Source organism: Pseudopipra pipra, chromosome W, assembly GCF_036250125.1.
Source record: "Pseudopipra pipra isolate bDixPip1 chromosome W, bDixPip1.hap1, whole genome shotgun sequence".
NCBI lineage: Eukaryota > Metazoa > Chordata > Aves > Passeriformes > Pipridae > Pseudopipra > Pseudopipra pipra.
This window is the reverse complement of record NC_087580.1, coordinates 59,233,514-59,250,696: the sequence shown is the minus strand read 5'-3', so window position 1 is coordinate 59,250,696 and position 17,183 is coordinate 59,233,514. Positions and strand designations below refer to the sequence as shown.

Here is a 17,183-nt window from a genome sequence, read left to right as displayed (position 1 = left end):
AGCCTTTCCACTTCCTTAAGCTCTGCCACTTAACAGAGCAGATCATTCATCTGATTGCACCTTTTGTAGGTGTCTTTTGTACTGTCTTCTGGTACTAACACCAGGCTCATACACTCCCTGCAGCCAATGACCTGGACAGCTGTGTCCTTCTTGGGGGGTTCTGTCTGGGTTAGCACACTCGTGCTAGCAGCAACAGCAGCAATGGCTTTAGATAATTTGTAAACCATTGCTGGATCTAGCTGAGTTGGGAAAAAAAACCAAAAAACCCCAACCAAATAACCACACACACCTATCACACAACCCTCCAGCAAGAACCAGGAGGGTGGCTGTGCCCTTCCTGCTCTCCCTGCCTGCACAAACTGCCATGCAAATTGCTGTGCCGTGCCCTCACTGAAGTGCAAAGCCCCTGTTTGCCCACTCCTGTTTGCTGCACTCCCTGGAGCTGTATAAATTACCTGCAAATGGTCCTGATTGGCTCCCAAGAGCAGCCAAGCCCAGGCAGGGAGCACCAGATCAGCTCCTTTAAATTACCCAAAATGGGCCTGGCAACACCCCTTGCTTGCCTGGTTGCCTCCCAAGAGCAGCCAAGTCCAGGGGTAATTCCATCTATTTCTGACCGTGGAACACCAACTTGCAGAAGACCATTCCACATTTGTTTCCTGGTCACCTGTCAGGTGACTTTCTTCACTTTGCCAGCTTATACCCTCTCACTACCTGCACAGCTGGTTTAGCAGCCAGAAGCCCCATATCTCTCAGGATATTCATGAAGGCACCTATGGTACCAGTAGCAGTCGTGAACACTGGTATAAGCACTGATCTCAAATTATCAGGTGCCCCAGTTAGAAACTTCATTTTAATATTTCTCATTAGTGCTGTATGGCCAGTCTTCACGAGCGAAGATTTGGGAAAGGTCATTAACCCTTCGAGCCTGGGCAGTGGATTTTTTAGGTGAGACACAGTGTGCGCTGAACTGAGCCCACCCTTTAATCCTGAGGTTCATCTGCTGGGGCTGAGCAAGCTTGGACAGTGGCAGTGAGGTCCTCAGGATGTAGGTTTGTTTAGAGTGACCTTCTCTTAGATGGATGGCCTTACAGGGCTGACGAGCTCCATCTGCCCGGGGGAGTTCTTCCCTGACCGGGAATCGAACCCGGGTCACAGCGGTGAGAGTGCTGCAACCTAACCACTAGACCACCAGGGGCCCCCCTCATTAGTGCTATGACATCAGGATTAGATCCTCTAGTCAGGACTTGAGCCCCCCCTATTCACAGCAGCAGGTTAATATCTTCTTCCATTGTATACCAGGTCCCAAGGGACAATACCAGCTCAGCAGGATCTGCATGTGCTCTTAACACTGTGGTACATATCCTGCCATAAAGGACGGTTGCCAGGTTGCGGGGCCAGGCAGGGCCAGGCTGGGGGGGAACTGGGAGGGGGCTGGGTGGGCCTGTGGGATTCCCAGACCGGCAGGAGGGCAGGTGGGGCAGTCCCGTTTGGAGGGCCGTGGGTGTGCAGTGCAAGGGGGGGCCTGTAGTGACACGGTGGGGGGGAGGGTAAGGTTAGGGTGGGCAGTGGGTTTTTCTGGGGATTGGGGGGGTTTAGGCTGGGCTGCGGGAGGTGCTCGAGCTCCGGGTGGGTGCGGGGACCCCTTATCTGTGTACCCGTCCTGCCCGGGTGTGTGTCGGGATCGCTCCCTGTTCCAGCATTGTTGCAGTGAGGGTGGGATGTGCTGAACTTGGCTCACTTGCGGCTTCTGCCCAGGAACGGTTTGTTTTGGAATTATAGCGTCTTGGAAGGGTGTTTAGGACAAGGGAATGTCCTCGGGTTTGAGTGTAGTAGGCTGGGGGGGGAAAGTAGGGAGAGAAAGGCTCGTCCAAATCATTTTAGTGGCGGAGAAGCTTGTGTGCCCTTATGAGGTTGCGAGCTGTGCTGGCGGTGGTAAAGCTACTCCCCAAATAAAATGACCTCCAGGTATCTCAGCACAAGGCAACCATGGAAACCCCTACTTGTAATAAAACCGTCTTCCTACAGTTCCCCCCTTTTTCTTTTTCTTCATGGTTTTATTACAAGCTAAACATTAGATGTTCCCATTGTCCTTCTGAGATTGTTCCCATTTAGTTAGCATCTTTAGTGCTCTGGTCTTATTCTTTACTTGCTCGGAGTCTGGCCATAGGACCATGATCCTCAGCTTGACCCTTAGCCTTATTAAAGCAATAGGTAAAGCTTGGTACCAATAAAGATTTGTTTCTTGACATATTTTAGCAATTTGCTGTTTAATGAGGTGATTCATCTTTTCTACTTGCCCACTTGCTTGGGGTCTGTAGGGCGTATGGAATTGCCGATCAATTTTCAGTGCTTTACTTATTGCTTTTACCACTTCTGCACAAAAGTGTGAACCTCTATCTGAAGAGATACCCTTGGGTACTCCAAACCGTGGTATAATCTCATTTAACAAGACTTTAACCACTTCTCTTGACTTATTTGTTCTACATGGGAAAGCTTCAGGCCATCCAGAAAATGTGTCAGTCAAAACTAAGAGATAACAGGATCCCCCCCTTTTCTTGGGAGCTCAGAGAAATTAATTTGCCAAATTTCACCTGGGAAATGCCCTTCGCTTATTGCCCCTTGGTGTATTTTTGTTCCAGTATTTCAGACAAAGTTCACATTGGGATGTGACTTGTTCTATTGTGGTAAATAAATTCGGTCCTGCCACTCTGTTCCTTAAATGCTAATAGAGTCTAAGCCCCAATAAGTTTTATCATGTTTTACTTTTACAAATTGCCACACTAATTTTTCTAATAGCATTAACTGACCTGTTTTTAGTTAACCCCACCCATTGTCCAACAGTTTACCTCCGTTTTCATGTATGCACTTATAATCTGTTTCTTGATATTCTACCTGTTGATCTGTGTCTAGTCCTTCTAGCACTAAAGCTGCTACTGGTAGTTCTTTACTTCTTGCAGCAGCTGCATCAGCTTTTGCGTCAGCTTTTCTGTTTCTGATTTCCGGGACAGTGTTACCTTTCAGGTGTCCTCGGCAGTGCATAATTGCCACCTGAGAGGGGAGTTGTACAGCTTCTAGTAATCATAGAGTTTCTTCAGCATATTTCACAACTTTTCCTTGAAGAGTTAAAAGTCCTCTTTCTTTCCAAATTGCTCCATGAGCGTGAACTATGCCAAAGGCATATTTAGAGTCAGTCCAGGTGTTAATTTGTTTTCCTTCTGCCAATTCTAAAGCTCGAATGAGAGCTATCAGTTCTGCTTTCTGGGCTGAGGTTCCTGCAGGCAAAGGATTTGATTCGATTACCTCAGGAGTGGTGGTCACAGCATACCCAGCCATCTTCACACCTTGTCTTATGAAACTGCTGCCATCGGTAAACCAGTCTTCTGCATACAGGCTCTTCTTTTGAGGTCTGGGCGACTGGAGTACACTGCTTCAATGGTTTCCAGGCAGTCGTGCATGACAGGTGCAGTCGAGATCCTTCTAGGAATGAAGCTGGGTTGACAATATTAGTCACCTGAATGGTTATGTCATCTGATTCAGCCAGGATTTCAGAAATCGGGAGGGTGACAGCCAATCTATAAATGACACCAACCTGTCATTCCTAGAAAGGCTTGAAGGTCTGTCACCGTCTGTGTTTTGGGTGTCTGGCAGATGTTTTCCTTTCTCGTTGTCCCCAGAGATCGTTGTCCTCCAGATACTTCGTATCCCAGATTCACTACTTGTTTCTGCACCGGCTGTGCTTTCTGTTGAGAGACTCGATACCCATTTAAGCCCAAGAAGTTTAAGAGGTTTACTGTCCATTGGATATATTCTTCTTGTTTTTCAGTAACAATCAATAGATCATCCACATATTATAAAAGTACACCCTCTCCCAGTGGTGACTGCCATTGTTCCAATTCTTTAGCTAATTGATTCCCAAAAACTGTGGAAATATTTTTGAACCCTTAAGGTAACACTGCCTGAATGAGCTGAGTTTTCCTTCCTGCGGTGGGATTTTCCCACTCGAAGGCAAATATCCTTTGACTTTCTTGTATTAAGGGAAGGCAGGAAAAGGCATCTTTTAAGTCTAATACTGTGAACCAAATTAGATTTTCTTTTAATTTTGTTAAGAGGGTATATAGGTTTGCAACAGCTGCATGTATGTTTTAGCTATTTTATTTACTGCTCTTAAATCCTGAACCAACCTATATGTTCCATTTGGCTTCTTGACTGGTATTATCCTGGCTTGGCTCCACATAGCTCATTGCTAAACTCAGAGCTGCTATTAATTGTTCTTCCTTTACCTTAAATTCAATTTTACCTTGTTTGAATTCTATTACAGCTCCCAGATTTTCTAGTAGGTCTCTGCCCAATATGGGTTTGGGTAAATTTGGTAAATACAAAAACTGATGCACTCCCATTTGTTTTCCAATTTTGAACTTTAAGGGTTTCAAAAGGAAGCTTTTCTGATTGGCCAGTGGCACCCATGACTTAAACATATTTATGACTTTTAGGTCATAATAATTCTTGATTCAGAACAGAAAATGTAGCCTCAGTATCAATTAGAAAATCTAATTCTTCTTTTTCTTCCCCTAGCTTAATTTTTGCCAGCAGGTCCCCTAGGCACTGGCCCGCCAGCCTCCCCCCTTCACTCGATACTCTGTAAGCAGCAACAGCCCCTCCTGTGCCTGTATTTCTACCTGTTAATTCAGGGCATTCTTGCTTCCAGTGTCCCTCTTTTCTATGATGCCTTAAGACCCTTTTAGTTTCTTATTTTTCCTAATTTTGTAAGCTTTATAAGTTTTATAAGTAGTAAAAGTAGATTTTAGAAGCAGCAGCTATATTATTCCCTCACCCTGTAGCACAAGTAGTTTACACATTCCTCAACCCTCTTACCCCATTCCATGCTCCCCATATCAATTCTACCCCTGAATTCAGTAGAAATGTTTAGTCTTTTGTCAAGGCAAGGCCTATGCTGTTTAGAGAACACTCATATCTTGGCCTGAACAACAGAACACAGTCAAGAACTGGGTGACCGTGTACCCTTTGAGCTCTGAAGATGGTGATGGTGATGAAGAGGTGGTCCCAAAAAGTCCCCAGACCCAATTCCCAAGGGGTGGGCCCGAGGCGGACCAGAGCAAAGGCTACAGGGTGGAAACACTTGAGATTGGACAGATAGTATTATAAAATGTAACATCTCAGGCACAGCCTGTGCACGCGTCTCGTAACATCTATGTCTAGGCACAAATTAAACCCTTTCCTTATGTCACCCTCAATTAACTGCTCCTGAGGTTTTTTTTTAGCAACATTTTAGGCATCATCTACAATATGCACACTGGTTCTGACCCAACCTCGTCTGTCGCCGAGGCAAACCTTACATCTATTACACAAGGCTCGTACATATAACCAACAGTTGCAAAATGGACAAATCTTTATTCTAGGTCTTATCCAAAGCAGCGTGCTTATAGTTAACTCTTCAGCACTACCTCTCATATAGCAATTCTTAGCATGATAATACCTTTAACTATGTGCTCCTGGATGTTTCAAGGTAAGCAGGGTATATCAGGTACACAATAACTTTTCTGAAAACAAACAAGACAACCTTGTTTCCCTCAAAATAAACAATATTTGGCCAAATACAAACAAAACCAGACCAGGCCAGACCAGAGGGGATATTCCCCTGGAAGAGCGTCCTCTCCCGTGTCCCCGCAAGAGACGGCATCCCGCCTTCGACTTATGGGTATCCAGAACCAGAATAACCAGAACCAGAATAGACAAAACCAGAAACCAGATATAAATACCTTTTATCAATAGGCAGTGTTCTTGTCCAGCCCCCGCAAGAAGCCACCAAAGGAGGGAGCTCCTTCGGGTAGAAAGACTTACCTGAGGGCACCCAAGGGGGTCCCATCCTCCAAGGGATTCTGAAGGTGTGCTGCCGCAGGTCGCCAAATGAATCCGAAAAACTCGGTCCGAGAAACTGCTCAGAGACTTTTTTTATCTTTGAGCAGCAAAGGTATTTATTGACAGCGCCGGAAGCAAGCCAGCTCGCACTGGACAAACTTGCTCAAAGGCTTCACACAAAATCAACAGTTTTTATACAATTTTCATATATGGTTAAATGCATATTCGTGTGATTACATCATGTATCTATACATATTAATAACAGGCAGAGTATAGGTGGAGCCCAGGCGGGGCTTGGGGTGGTGCTTCTCTTGGCCCTCAATTTTGGTGGTACATCCGCTCTTCCTCCTGTAGGTCTGGGGCTTATTCTCATCTTCCTCAGCTTGACCTCCCTTCTCTTCTATTGTTCTCGACCCGCTCACTGAAGCTTGGAGAAAGGCTTGGCTCCAAGCCTGTTTCTTCTATTCAAATGTCTACTTTACCTTACTGCATCCTAATTTATTACCTCTAGGCCTATTATATGTTTCTTTTACCATTCTTTTAAGTTTTGGTCAGATCGTTTAGATGTTGTTAGCTCTTTAGCAGGCCCAGATTTCTCAGTTAACTCTTTTGGGCCTGGCTTCTTGTTTCACTTCACACAAGCCAAATATGTGAACAAATTGAAAGGCAGAGACAGATGGAACCATCTCTGTGATATCTATACAAATGCTTTGGACATAATACTAAAGAATTTGCATTAGTGTGTGAGCTTGAGCTGAAAGAACAAAACTGATGCAACAGAGTTACTCATATGTGGATTTAGAGCCTTAGTTTCTTTGCTCTACCTGCTATTACTACATGCAAAATGTCACGTGAGACTTTTAGAAACTAATCTACGTAGTTAGGACTACTTGACATCAAGGAATATATTTATAAGCTGTGTGTTGTTTACACTTACCTAGACTGAAGTATTTTTGATCATAGTCTCTCACTCTTATCACTCTTATATGGAAGAAAGTACTGTTGTGGATCCTCATCTTTCCCCAAACAACACTGTAAACTACCACAAGTAGTTTTACTGCTAGAAGCTTGTAAATCAAATTTGATTTTTAGTGGAAAATACATAGAACGTCATATATTTCAAAGTTAGCATATGAAACCCAACCAAAAAATGGCAATGGCAGTCCAGAAAAGTAATGCAGCTTCATCATAACTATGCATGTTTGAAACATTGCCCACAACAAATCTTAGACTGTTGCCACTCAGTCTTAAGTTTTCGTAGATCAGTGCCTTCACTTTAGGTTATGAGGTAGTGTGTGAGAAATAGGAAACTGAGGAAGCTGTTGTTTTCTCCCTTTTGAGGCAATCTGCCTCACTTATACTGGTAGGAATGATTCATGCTAGGGTTCTTATGCTTATTTTTGTTTGGAGAAAGTTTCCCTTGCTATTTAATTTGTCATCATCATCTTCATTCTTCCCATAGCTAATTACTTTTATAGGTCAAAATGTTGAAGCAAGGGTCTGTAAAACACATGCATGTATGAATTAAAATAACTTTTGAAAATATCTGTCCTTACTCTGGGGAGATAACATTGTTAGGTAAATCCTCTTGCTGTCTTTCATTCCAGCCTCTTCCTGGGATACACTCAGTCTCAAGTAGTAGAGATTTTATGAGAGGACAAACATTTTGTTGAAGCAACAGTTGTGAGCATACTATTGTTGGTTTTGTTATGGTTTACAGTGCCGTAATATCCATTGATAAAACTTTGGTCTTCCATTTTTATGTGGGGATTGACATCTAGTATCTCACTGATATCTCCCTCTCACAATCATTATAGTTTAATATGTCTCTGGTGGCTACATCATCACTTAAGCAGAAAAATACCACAAAAATATTGAAAGTGGTCCTAGAAGTAGCAAGGAGCTGGGATTCATGTTCCACCTTGGGTATCCCAATGCCATTGGCATTGTCTAGGAGCAGTTATACCTAATATTTATAAATTCATGAAAACTTGGAGAATTAATGGAAATATTTGCTGAACCTAAGATAAGTGCCCAGCAAGGTAGTAGATAGTGCTGGAGCTTGGACTACTCTGTTGAATTAGGAGCAGTAACACATGCTATCTGTTTGCATGGTCCCATTAAAGGAGTGAGACAAAAATAGTAGGATCTGTCAAGCTCATGGTGTTGGCTGTTTCTTTGAAATACTACTAGCGTGGATGTGCTGGAATCTACTTTTTCTTTTTTTTTTCAATTTTAGAATGCCTGCTGTGTTTCTTTCTTGATTAGCCAGTAATGCTGTCGGGTTTGAAGTGTTTGCAAAGCAGGCAGATGCAGGCATGTGTTTCGGACATGGAACCAGCTGTCTTTGGAGTCGGGCACCCTGCCATTCCCACGCCGGGGGCAGAGGGCTAGAAAGTTGCCACAGCCGCCTTCCGCGGTGGGCTCCGCGCCATCTTCAGAAGTGGCTCTCGGGCGCAGGAGCTCACACCCGACTCCTTCTGCCGATCCACAGGACGCACCGCTGCTTCCGCGGCACCCGGGCCGGGCGTGGGGCCCAGCATCGGAAGCACGCGGCGTTGCCGTAGAGACGGCGCTGCAGGGGGCGGGAGGAGGCGATCCGGGTGCCGCCGGCACTCCGGAGAGGTGGCACGGAGGCAGCCGCGCCGGGGCGGCCTCCGAACCCTGCCCCCCGCCGCCATTCCCTATTATAGAAGCTCTTCCTGCGGCGTGGACCACTCTGACATCATCCCCCGCACCCCGGTAACGTCAGCACCGGGAGCGGTGCGTGACGTCAGTGCGTAGGGGAGTGCGGTGACATATGCTAGTTAAAGTTCCCCGGATGGACGATGGAGACAGTGAGCAGATGCTGTCGTGAGCCGGCTGCTTGTGGTGGCGGACTGTAGGGCCCTGGCCTTCCCTTCGGGGTAGCGGGACGGAGGCGTGGGCTACAGGCGTGGCGACTGTCCCTACCCATCACGAGGGTACAGGCAGGCGGAGGCGTGAGGCGGCGGATGCGAGCGGGAGGAGGCAGAGGTAGCGGCAGCGGCTCGAAGGCGCTGAAGCAGGCGGGCACTACCTGACACGGAGCTCGCTGGCTCCTTCCCTTCGTCCCACCGGTGGGGCTGAGCCTAGGGCCCCGCCGCAGACGAGCGAGGGTTGGGCGGCCCCTCCCACTGGCAGTGACCGACCTACCGTGCCCCAGGACGATGCCCGCCCGCTCGCCGCAGAAAAAGGTGTGACGGCCAGGAGCGGGCCTGCCGCCGCGGGAAGGCGGAGCGGGGCTCCGCATCTCTGCAGCCGGGGGTGGGCGGATCGGGGGAGCACGGCGGCCGCCGCTCCCCGCCGCACGTTGGGAGCCCGATGTCAGCGCCGGTACTGTGGTTCTCTCTGTCTCTTCAGGAGAATGCGTTGGTGCCCGCCACGCTGCTGGAGGGGATGCTAAGGGGAGCGGAGGCCTGGAACCCTGCGCGCACCGCCCGCCCCATCCCGCTCTGCCTCTGAGTTGCACGGAGGCGTCGGCGACCACTCACCTCCTGTCGAGAAACGCCGCAGCCGCCGTCAGCCCCTCGAGGAGAAGGCGAGCGTCTCCCCGTCCGTCCGCAGGAGGGGACCGTCTGCACCCGGAGTCGCCGCTGCCGCCCGCCCGAGGACCGCAGCCGCTACTTGCGGACGCTCGGCGAGGCCGACAGCCATGGGAGCCCGACCCGTGGGGAGTGCTCCCTAGCGCGCAGGCGGCTCCGCTCCGCCGGGCAGCTAAGAGCCTGCGGCGCGGCGACCAGAGGACTGCAGCCGCCACGGGGAGACGGAGCTGCCGTTGCGACGAGGAGCGCCCCAAGGACGTGACACCGCCAGTGTCCGGCGCTGCAGGCCGCCATGGGGTAAGAATGTCGCGGGAGACACCGGGGCGGTGCCGAAGCGGGGGAGTGACAGTGGATGCCCTCGAGAGCTGTTGCTGCTTAAGCGGGCGCTGCTGAATGTGCATGGAGGCGAGTGGCTTTACCGGCTAGGTGAATAAGGAGCAGGAATCCTGCTGCGATCGATGACCTGATGAAAGAAAAGCGGGGCGCACCGTGATCTGCAGAGGTTTGTCTCTGCCGTAGCCACATCGAATCGCTGGAAGAGCCACCTTGGCTTCCAGGTCCCCACCGTGAGGACCTTCCCCATGTCTTTTAGGGGTGGTCAGTCCTGAAAACGACTGCTTTAAGCTCAGTGTGATAAGGTGAAACTTAAGAGCAGCGAAGGCTCGTTTTTAAATCTTCTGGAGTCTTCAGAGGATGTAAAACAAGGTGTGAATTTCCCAATAACATGAAGAAGGCTCTAGAGAAACCTGCTTTACAGCAGGTCCCCCAAGTGAATTGGGCTATCCACTTGCAGGTTTAAGTAAATTAGAAAGAATAAAATTAACCTGATCACATCTAATTTAGTATCTACAAGTGATATAGATACCTGTAAAAACTTTCCATAGTTGTATTCTTAGTAATTTGTTTAGTAAGATGAAAAAATAAATCTTTTGCTTGCCTGATAACCTCTTAATAGAATGGAAATTCATCCATGTTCAAAAGAAACAGAAATCCAGTATGATTTGACTAACTGCAAGGTGGAGGCAGACTTCTAATGCATTAACAAGATGCTGGTTTTCTAAGACTATGACATAGTTCAGAGTATAAAAGTTATAACTCATGTCCTTTGTATTTTGGTCATTCAGGAATTCGAATGTGAAATCAATATAGTAATGTCGAAGTTAAAAGTGTCTCTTTCCTCAAGCTGTTAAGGACACATAGAATTCTCCAATTTATTAACTTCCTTCCATGTAGGGTGATAACAGCTGCATCCTTGGCTCTGTCCTAGTCACTGGGGCTCACTGTACAAGATGTAGGAAGGAATGACTTCTTAGGCTAGCTTTTATTTTCCTGTTGTTTTCCCTTACATTTGGAAAAAACAAACAAACAAACAAAATAAGCCCAAGCTTGCAGCTGTCTACATAGTCAAGAAAGTGATAGTGTTTCAAAAACCTGCCAAAAGGCTAAAATGATGTTATAATGGTTTTGGGATATATTCTTAAAACTGCTAAGCAGATACAGAATTATGTAGCTTTTTAAAATTCAAATAATGGAAAACATGTAATTTATTTAAAATCAGTATTGTGTTTGTAGATATATCAGTTAAGTGCATATTACAAATACAGAAAACTGCTGAAGAGGACCAAACTTTGTACATTTTACAGAATTAAATTGAGCACTTCTGAAAACAAAAACCTGACTTCCAAAAAAAATTCCTTAATTTCTCCATTTCATTAACTCCAGTACTGCTAGCATCTTAGCATGGTATCTTCTTAATGAACAGTCCTTGTAGAGGGAGTGGAAATAATTCTAAGTACTGAAGGACTATAAAAAATATTTGGAGAAAGGATGTAAAGTTGGTGTCATGACTCTTAAGTAGTATCTTGGCATGTTAAGGTCAAGAAGACAAAACTTGCAAATATTTTGAAGACACTTTAGACAATATAAATTGGGATATTGCAATATAGCACTCCTTTGTAGACTGTCTTTTAACAAGGTAGTCAAAACCAGCAACGTAGGTATTGTGTTAGTGATAAGGTCTCTGTTCTCTAATAGTGAGCAAGCGCATCCAAGCCAGGGCCAGCGCCAGCTCTGTGAATCTATGGTTGTGTCAGACATTTGCTAATGCTCAGAGTAGAGGTCTTATTTAAGTAATTATTTTGTATTAGTATCTAAATGCAATTGCCCATGGATTTCAGACTATTTCTAGACCAGGATGTACTGGACTGTTAAAATTTGAGTTATAGTTCTCCCTCTGTCCTAGTTCCTCATGCCCGTTGCATAAAGAGAAGTTCTTATCAATAGTCACTGTTGAGTGATATATCCATTTTTTTTGTGCAGACCACACTGAATTCTTCAACAGGAAAACACTGATTTTTGTGTAAATGTCTTCAGTATGTTCTGTCATAGTTCAGAATGTATTTTTGTATTGCAAATACTGAGAAACACAAAATTTGTCAGTATTGCACAATTGGTTATCTTTGAGCAGAAGTTTGATTATATTAAAAATCCTTAAGAAATAGATCTTTAGTAAACATACTTAGTGTTGGTCTCTGTTGCATCGACTCCATTCTGCAAAGTAATGGAACTGCATTTGAATGAAGTATTGATTTTCTGTAACAGCATCACAAATATGCTTCTGGCAACATTTTTTCTGGTGGCAAACAGTAGGGAATGCCAGTCATCATTAAAAATTTTTCTAGACAGGCTGTTTAAATATGCAATAGATCATGCTGCATTGCCAGGTACAAGCATATATTGACATTTCCAGCATCTTGTCATTAATTTTTTTTCCAACTACAGATATCAAGTTAGCTAACTTAATCAGTCAGTATCACTAGTTTTGACTAATGGCTTTTACCTGAATAAAGAGGGAAGAACTTGAAATATATAGTTCCTCTCAGGATTTTTTTCTTCTTCCATATGCTTACAAATGATTTGCAGGCACCCTTTTGTCCCTTTGTGGTTGCATTCTTTGTCAACATCTTGATCATTGTTTTCACTGAGCTTGCCACTAAAAAGTGGGGACAAGAGAAGATGGGGGCAGCTTTTTCCTGTTGTCTGTACTGCAGCACAAACGTTTGGCTATGCAGTGACCCACATCAGTACTGTAACCTAGCTGACTGCATGGCTGTACAAATACAGGGTTGGCACAAGAGAAGTGTCGTTAAAGGTGAGATAGATCTATCTTTTGCTACAAGAGTCTGTTTAACTTGGCAGAAAGTATTTTTAAAATAAATAAATAATCCAGTCTCACAGCTATCCTTGTCCAAGTTTGCTGCTCAGTTTTGAAGCTGAAGTCTGGAAAGTTCCTTTTGAGATTGTTAACTAAGTTGAGTCTCAGCTTGTTGAGAAATGGCATTTTTCCCCCTTTCATAGTGTCTTTCATAGTGAAAACCATAATAGGTAACATTGACAGAGTTTTAGAGTTTGGGTTTTTAAAATGCTTTTAAATTACTTATTCTGTAAACAGTATGCTATAGTCTTGGATCCACAGATAATCTCAAGCTATTTTTGTAACAGGACATGTAATGAAATCTTCTGTGAGTTTTGAAAACTGAAGAATAACCTTTAAATGGTCAACTTTTTACAGTGAAGTGTTGGTGAAATAAATAATCTGACACCTGTTCTTGCACTACCTACTTTTTGTGCCTGTTCATTTCCAATTGTCTGCTAGCCTTGGCCTGTCTGTACAAAAAGCTAAAAGAACGTACTGTGTGATATTGGAGAAACCAGTGTTTTCTCCAACACGACTTACTGTGGAGTGTGCTGCCATTTCAGGGTTTCATAGAGTATGAAGCATTTTTCACGTCAACAAAAGTAAGCATATGAAATAATGTATGCTATTTAGCTCTGTTGTCAAATCATTGCATACAGTAACTGGGGCCCTAAGCAGCTACTTGGCCAACTGACTTTGAAATTGGGACACCTGTGCTTTTGCACTAGTGTATTAGGGAGGGTCCGAGATATACTGGAACGTGAAAAACCAGACACCATTGGAACTCAATGAAGCAAATATTTATTACAAAAGGTGGCTAACAAAGAAAACGGACACTCGAGAGAAGGGGAAAAGGAAGGGGGGGGAAAAAAACAAAAACCAAAGAGGAAGGTATGACACCCTACTCACCCAGGTGTCATTTATAAGATGATCTTACCCACTCTAACTACTTATAAAGCCCTCTGCAACAGCTGCGTTTTCCGAAGGGTTGGCAAGCTCCCACTTCAGCAGGTGTCCCTGCTTACAGCAACTTGGTCCTTCGTGTAGAGCCGGCCATGTACACGGAAAATGTGTCTGCTTTTATACAATCCATTGAGCACCTCTGCCTAGGGAGGTGTGGCCAGTACCGCCCCGCCAGAGGTTCCCAATCCCACCCTCTTGGTTATGTAAGTGCATCTCTTCTGCGCATGCATGAGAACTTCGGAAATCCCCTCACGCATGCGCAGTGTGTTTTAGGGGTCTTTCTTAATTGAGTCTGGGGGTGAGCCTTCCTCCCTTCATCATTACTTTCTCCTCCAAATGCTCTTGATGGACAATTAACCAATCACAGAACACCAATTAAAACAGTTTATACAGAAGTTCTCCCTCCAAGGATGAATTCACTGTTTTATCAGTGAACTTGGCAGGGAGAAACATAAACTACTGCAGGTGGCTAGGGCCAAACACAGACCAAAAATATCAGCATAAATTCATAACTAGCTATATTTTTCACTGGCTTGTGTGTAACTAAAAGAGTTGGCAATTACACAGGGTCACTTTATCTTGGCTGAACTTATTTTCAGCTTCTAGATACTTTTTTCTAAGTACCTTTTCAACATCGCAGTATATGTCTCTTCCATGTCAATATTTGTTCTTGTTATTTTACAAAACCTAGGAGGATTCCCTGCTTTAGCAAGCCTACTACCCAGACATCCAGAGCTCTCTGCATCTAGACATAGATAGGAATTGGGTTCCTACCAGGAAATGATTGGCAGTGCTCAGGAATAGGTGGTGTCTTGCTGGTTTGAGTCCTGGTTCTTCAAAAGCACTGCACAGCTCAGATTGCAGCATGTCTGATTATGCACAATAGTAAATCTCCCAAGATCTTTGTGAAGTTTTCTGGAAAAAGGCACAGGTGCTCAAGCACATGGTTAAGTAATGATCCATTTTGATGAGATTTCTGTGAGTGCTAAAGTCTAAATTCCCTAGTTGCCTCACATCTGAATGCAAATGCTATCCATGTCTCTTACAACAGATCTTAATGGGCCATCCAAGATCTGAGATAATTTTTACTGATAATATGGTATTTGCTGACCTTTAACATGGGATACAGCTTTTAAAAAAAGATCCTCCCTTTTTGTCCATGTTGAAATGAAAGCTACAATATGTCTATTATTGGAATGGATTGGAGGGCATTATAGGAACCTTTTCTATAACATCTGTAACTGACTTATCATTGGCAGGATTTGAGAATTAATATAATTCTGGAGCTAAATTCTTAGACAAAAGAAAATAATCTGCTACTTCCCCAATTTTTCTTACAAAGTACTGCCTTTACTTAGCATGAAAATAAGTTTAGAGTCCTTCTCTTCTGCTCCTCAGTAACATCCTTAAATCCTATATTTATAGGATACTGCTGCTCTTGAGTGCTTGTGGTAATCTTCAAATCGCTTGCACTAACTCAAGTATTACAGATAGGACCCAAGTTTAGATCTTGTAAAGATTGCCTTCTGTTTCACCTTCTTGCTTGTCTTGTTACTCTTGCCACAGACCCATAGCTAAACCACGAAGAGTAAATTTATTTCCCTTACCTTGATAACCAGGGTATCCCTGAAGCAACACTAGGGCTGAGGCACATAAGCGGAGCTGCATGCACTGTAAAGTAAAATATACACAGGTATTTCCCCAAAAATGCCAAGGCAGTTGAAAGGGTTCAAAAAGGTTTATTTTGGAGGCAAGGACACTAAAAACTTACAAAAACCTCACAGTGCTGCAAGACAGCACTGGGCCTCAGGGGAAAGGCAAATTCCTGCTCTCTTCTGGGGCTCTTTTATTTTCTCTCTGTCCTCCCCCACCCTCTCCAGCCCGAGGAGGCCCTGTACATGTCTTTGAATGTTATCTCTCCTGCATACCAGACAGAGGGCTCACTCACAGCTGTCCATGCAACTTTCTCTGAAATGCAGAAGGGAAATGGAAAAAGGCTTCCTAAGTGAAACAAGTTCTAGCTTCCCATTACAAATTCTTCCAAAAGCACCTATCCCTACAGGCACTGTTGAACTCAGTCCATGCTCGAAAATCTCTGGTTGCTGTTCACACAGGTTTATCAAGGATTATTCCCAGCTGCAAGGTCACTTGAGTGCATTTACAGTCCTTCTCAACAGTCTTCCTCATATTCTCCAACTCAGTACTCCCACTAAGAAACCCCCCCACGTGCTGCTCCCTGCCCCCCCACCATTGGAGGCACAAAAGGCAAAGATCACAGGTTGAGATAAGAACGATTTACTGGAAACAGCAATCAGATAAGAAAATGAACAGTAACAACAAAAATATTAATAATAAAAGCATACAAAAAAGAGAGTGATTCACATGCAAAAATGCTTACCACAATACTGGATGACAATAATCAATACTGGATGGCTGCCTCTGCCAGAAGGAACCCTTTCTCCTCAGAAGAGAGTCCCTTTCCCCTGCCCCTGGCAATGATGTGAGGTGGTATAGAATAACCTCCCGGTCCTAACCACAGTCCTCTCCTGGCTACTGCAAAAAATTAACCCTATCCTGGCCAGAACCAGGACAACCTTTTAATCCATTCCTCCCAACATGACCCGATCACCACTGGTGGTTATCATTTGAGCAATTACAGGAAATAAAGGTCAGGTTGGCAGGGAGTAGGGGCACACTGTCACACCAGTTCATTCAAGTATCATGTAAGGAAAATAATTCCTGTTCATAAAAAGAAGTCATACTGAAATAACTAACTAGGTGTTAAAAAGCACTGTTTCCTGGCCTTTGATCAGATGTTTTCTAACTGTAGTAGCATGTATTTATTGCTGGAATATTTTTATTGAACTATGAAATATAGGCCTTTAATGTAGGCAATTCGCATTTTGAGTGAAATAAGAAAATTCCAGTTTTATCTGTCACACAGGCACCTGAAACAACATTTATGCACAAACCGTAAGGTGTGCATTTTGTTGCTTAGTTTGTCAAAATGCTGGGCAGTTTCCTGAGATCCGATGGTTCCTGAAATTACACTTAAAATCACAGAATCACTGAATCAATTAGGTTGGAAAAGACTTCTGAGATTGTCGAGTTCAACCTTTGACCGAACACCACCATGTCAACTAGACCATGGCACTAAGTGCCATGTCCAGTCTTTTCTTAAGCATCTCCAGGCATGGTGACTCCACCACCTCCTTGGGCAGTCCATTCTAATGCTTAACAATCCTTTCTGTGAAGAAATTCCTCCTAATGTCCAACCTGAACCTCCCCCAGTGCAGCCTGAGGCTATGACCACTTCTCCTGTCTAGTTGCCTGAGAGAAGAGACTGACCCCCACCTTACTTCAACCTGCTTTCAGGTAATTGTAGAGAGTGACAAGGTCATCCCTGAGGCTCCTTTTCTCCAGGCTAAATAACCCCAACTCCCTCAGTTGCTCCTCATAGGACGTACCCTCTAGACACTTCACCAGCTTTGTTGCCCTTCTCTGGACATGCTCCAGGACCTCAATGTCCTTCCTGAATTGAGGGGCCCAGACCTGGACACAGTACTCGAGGTGCAGCCTCA

At 44.6% G+C, this 17,183-nt stretch overlaps 1 protein-coding gene across 1 annotated transcript in view; it reads left to right on the top strand.

The window, feature by feature from the left end:
- Positions 1 to 9,150: 9,150 nt before the first annotated feature.
- The window catches only part of LOC135405146 (homer protein homolog 1-like), a 230,163-nt gene continuing 222,130 nt past the window's right edge, over positions 9,151 to 17,183 (top strand). The window contains exon 1 of the mRNA XM_064639855.1: positions 9,151 to 9,740. Within this exon, the coding sequence (XP_064495925.1) occupies positions 9,736 to 9,740 (5 nt within the window). The 5' untranslated portion in view covers positions 9,151 to 9,735. The remainder of the gene's footprint in view (positions 9,741 to 17,183) is intronic.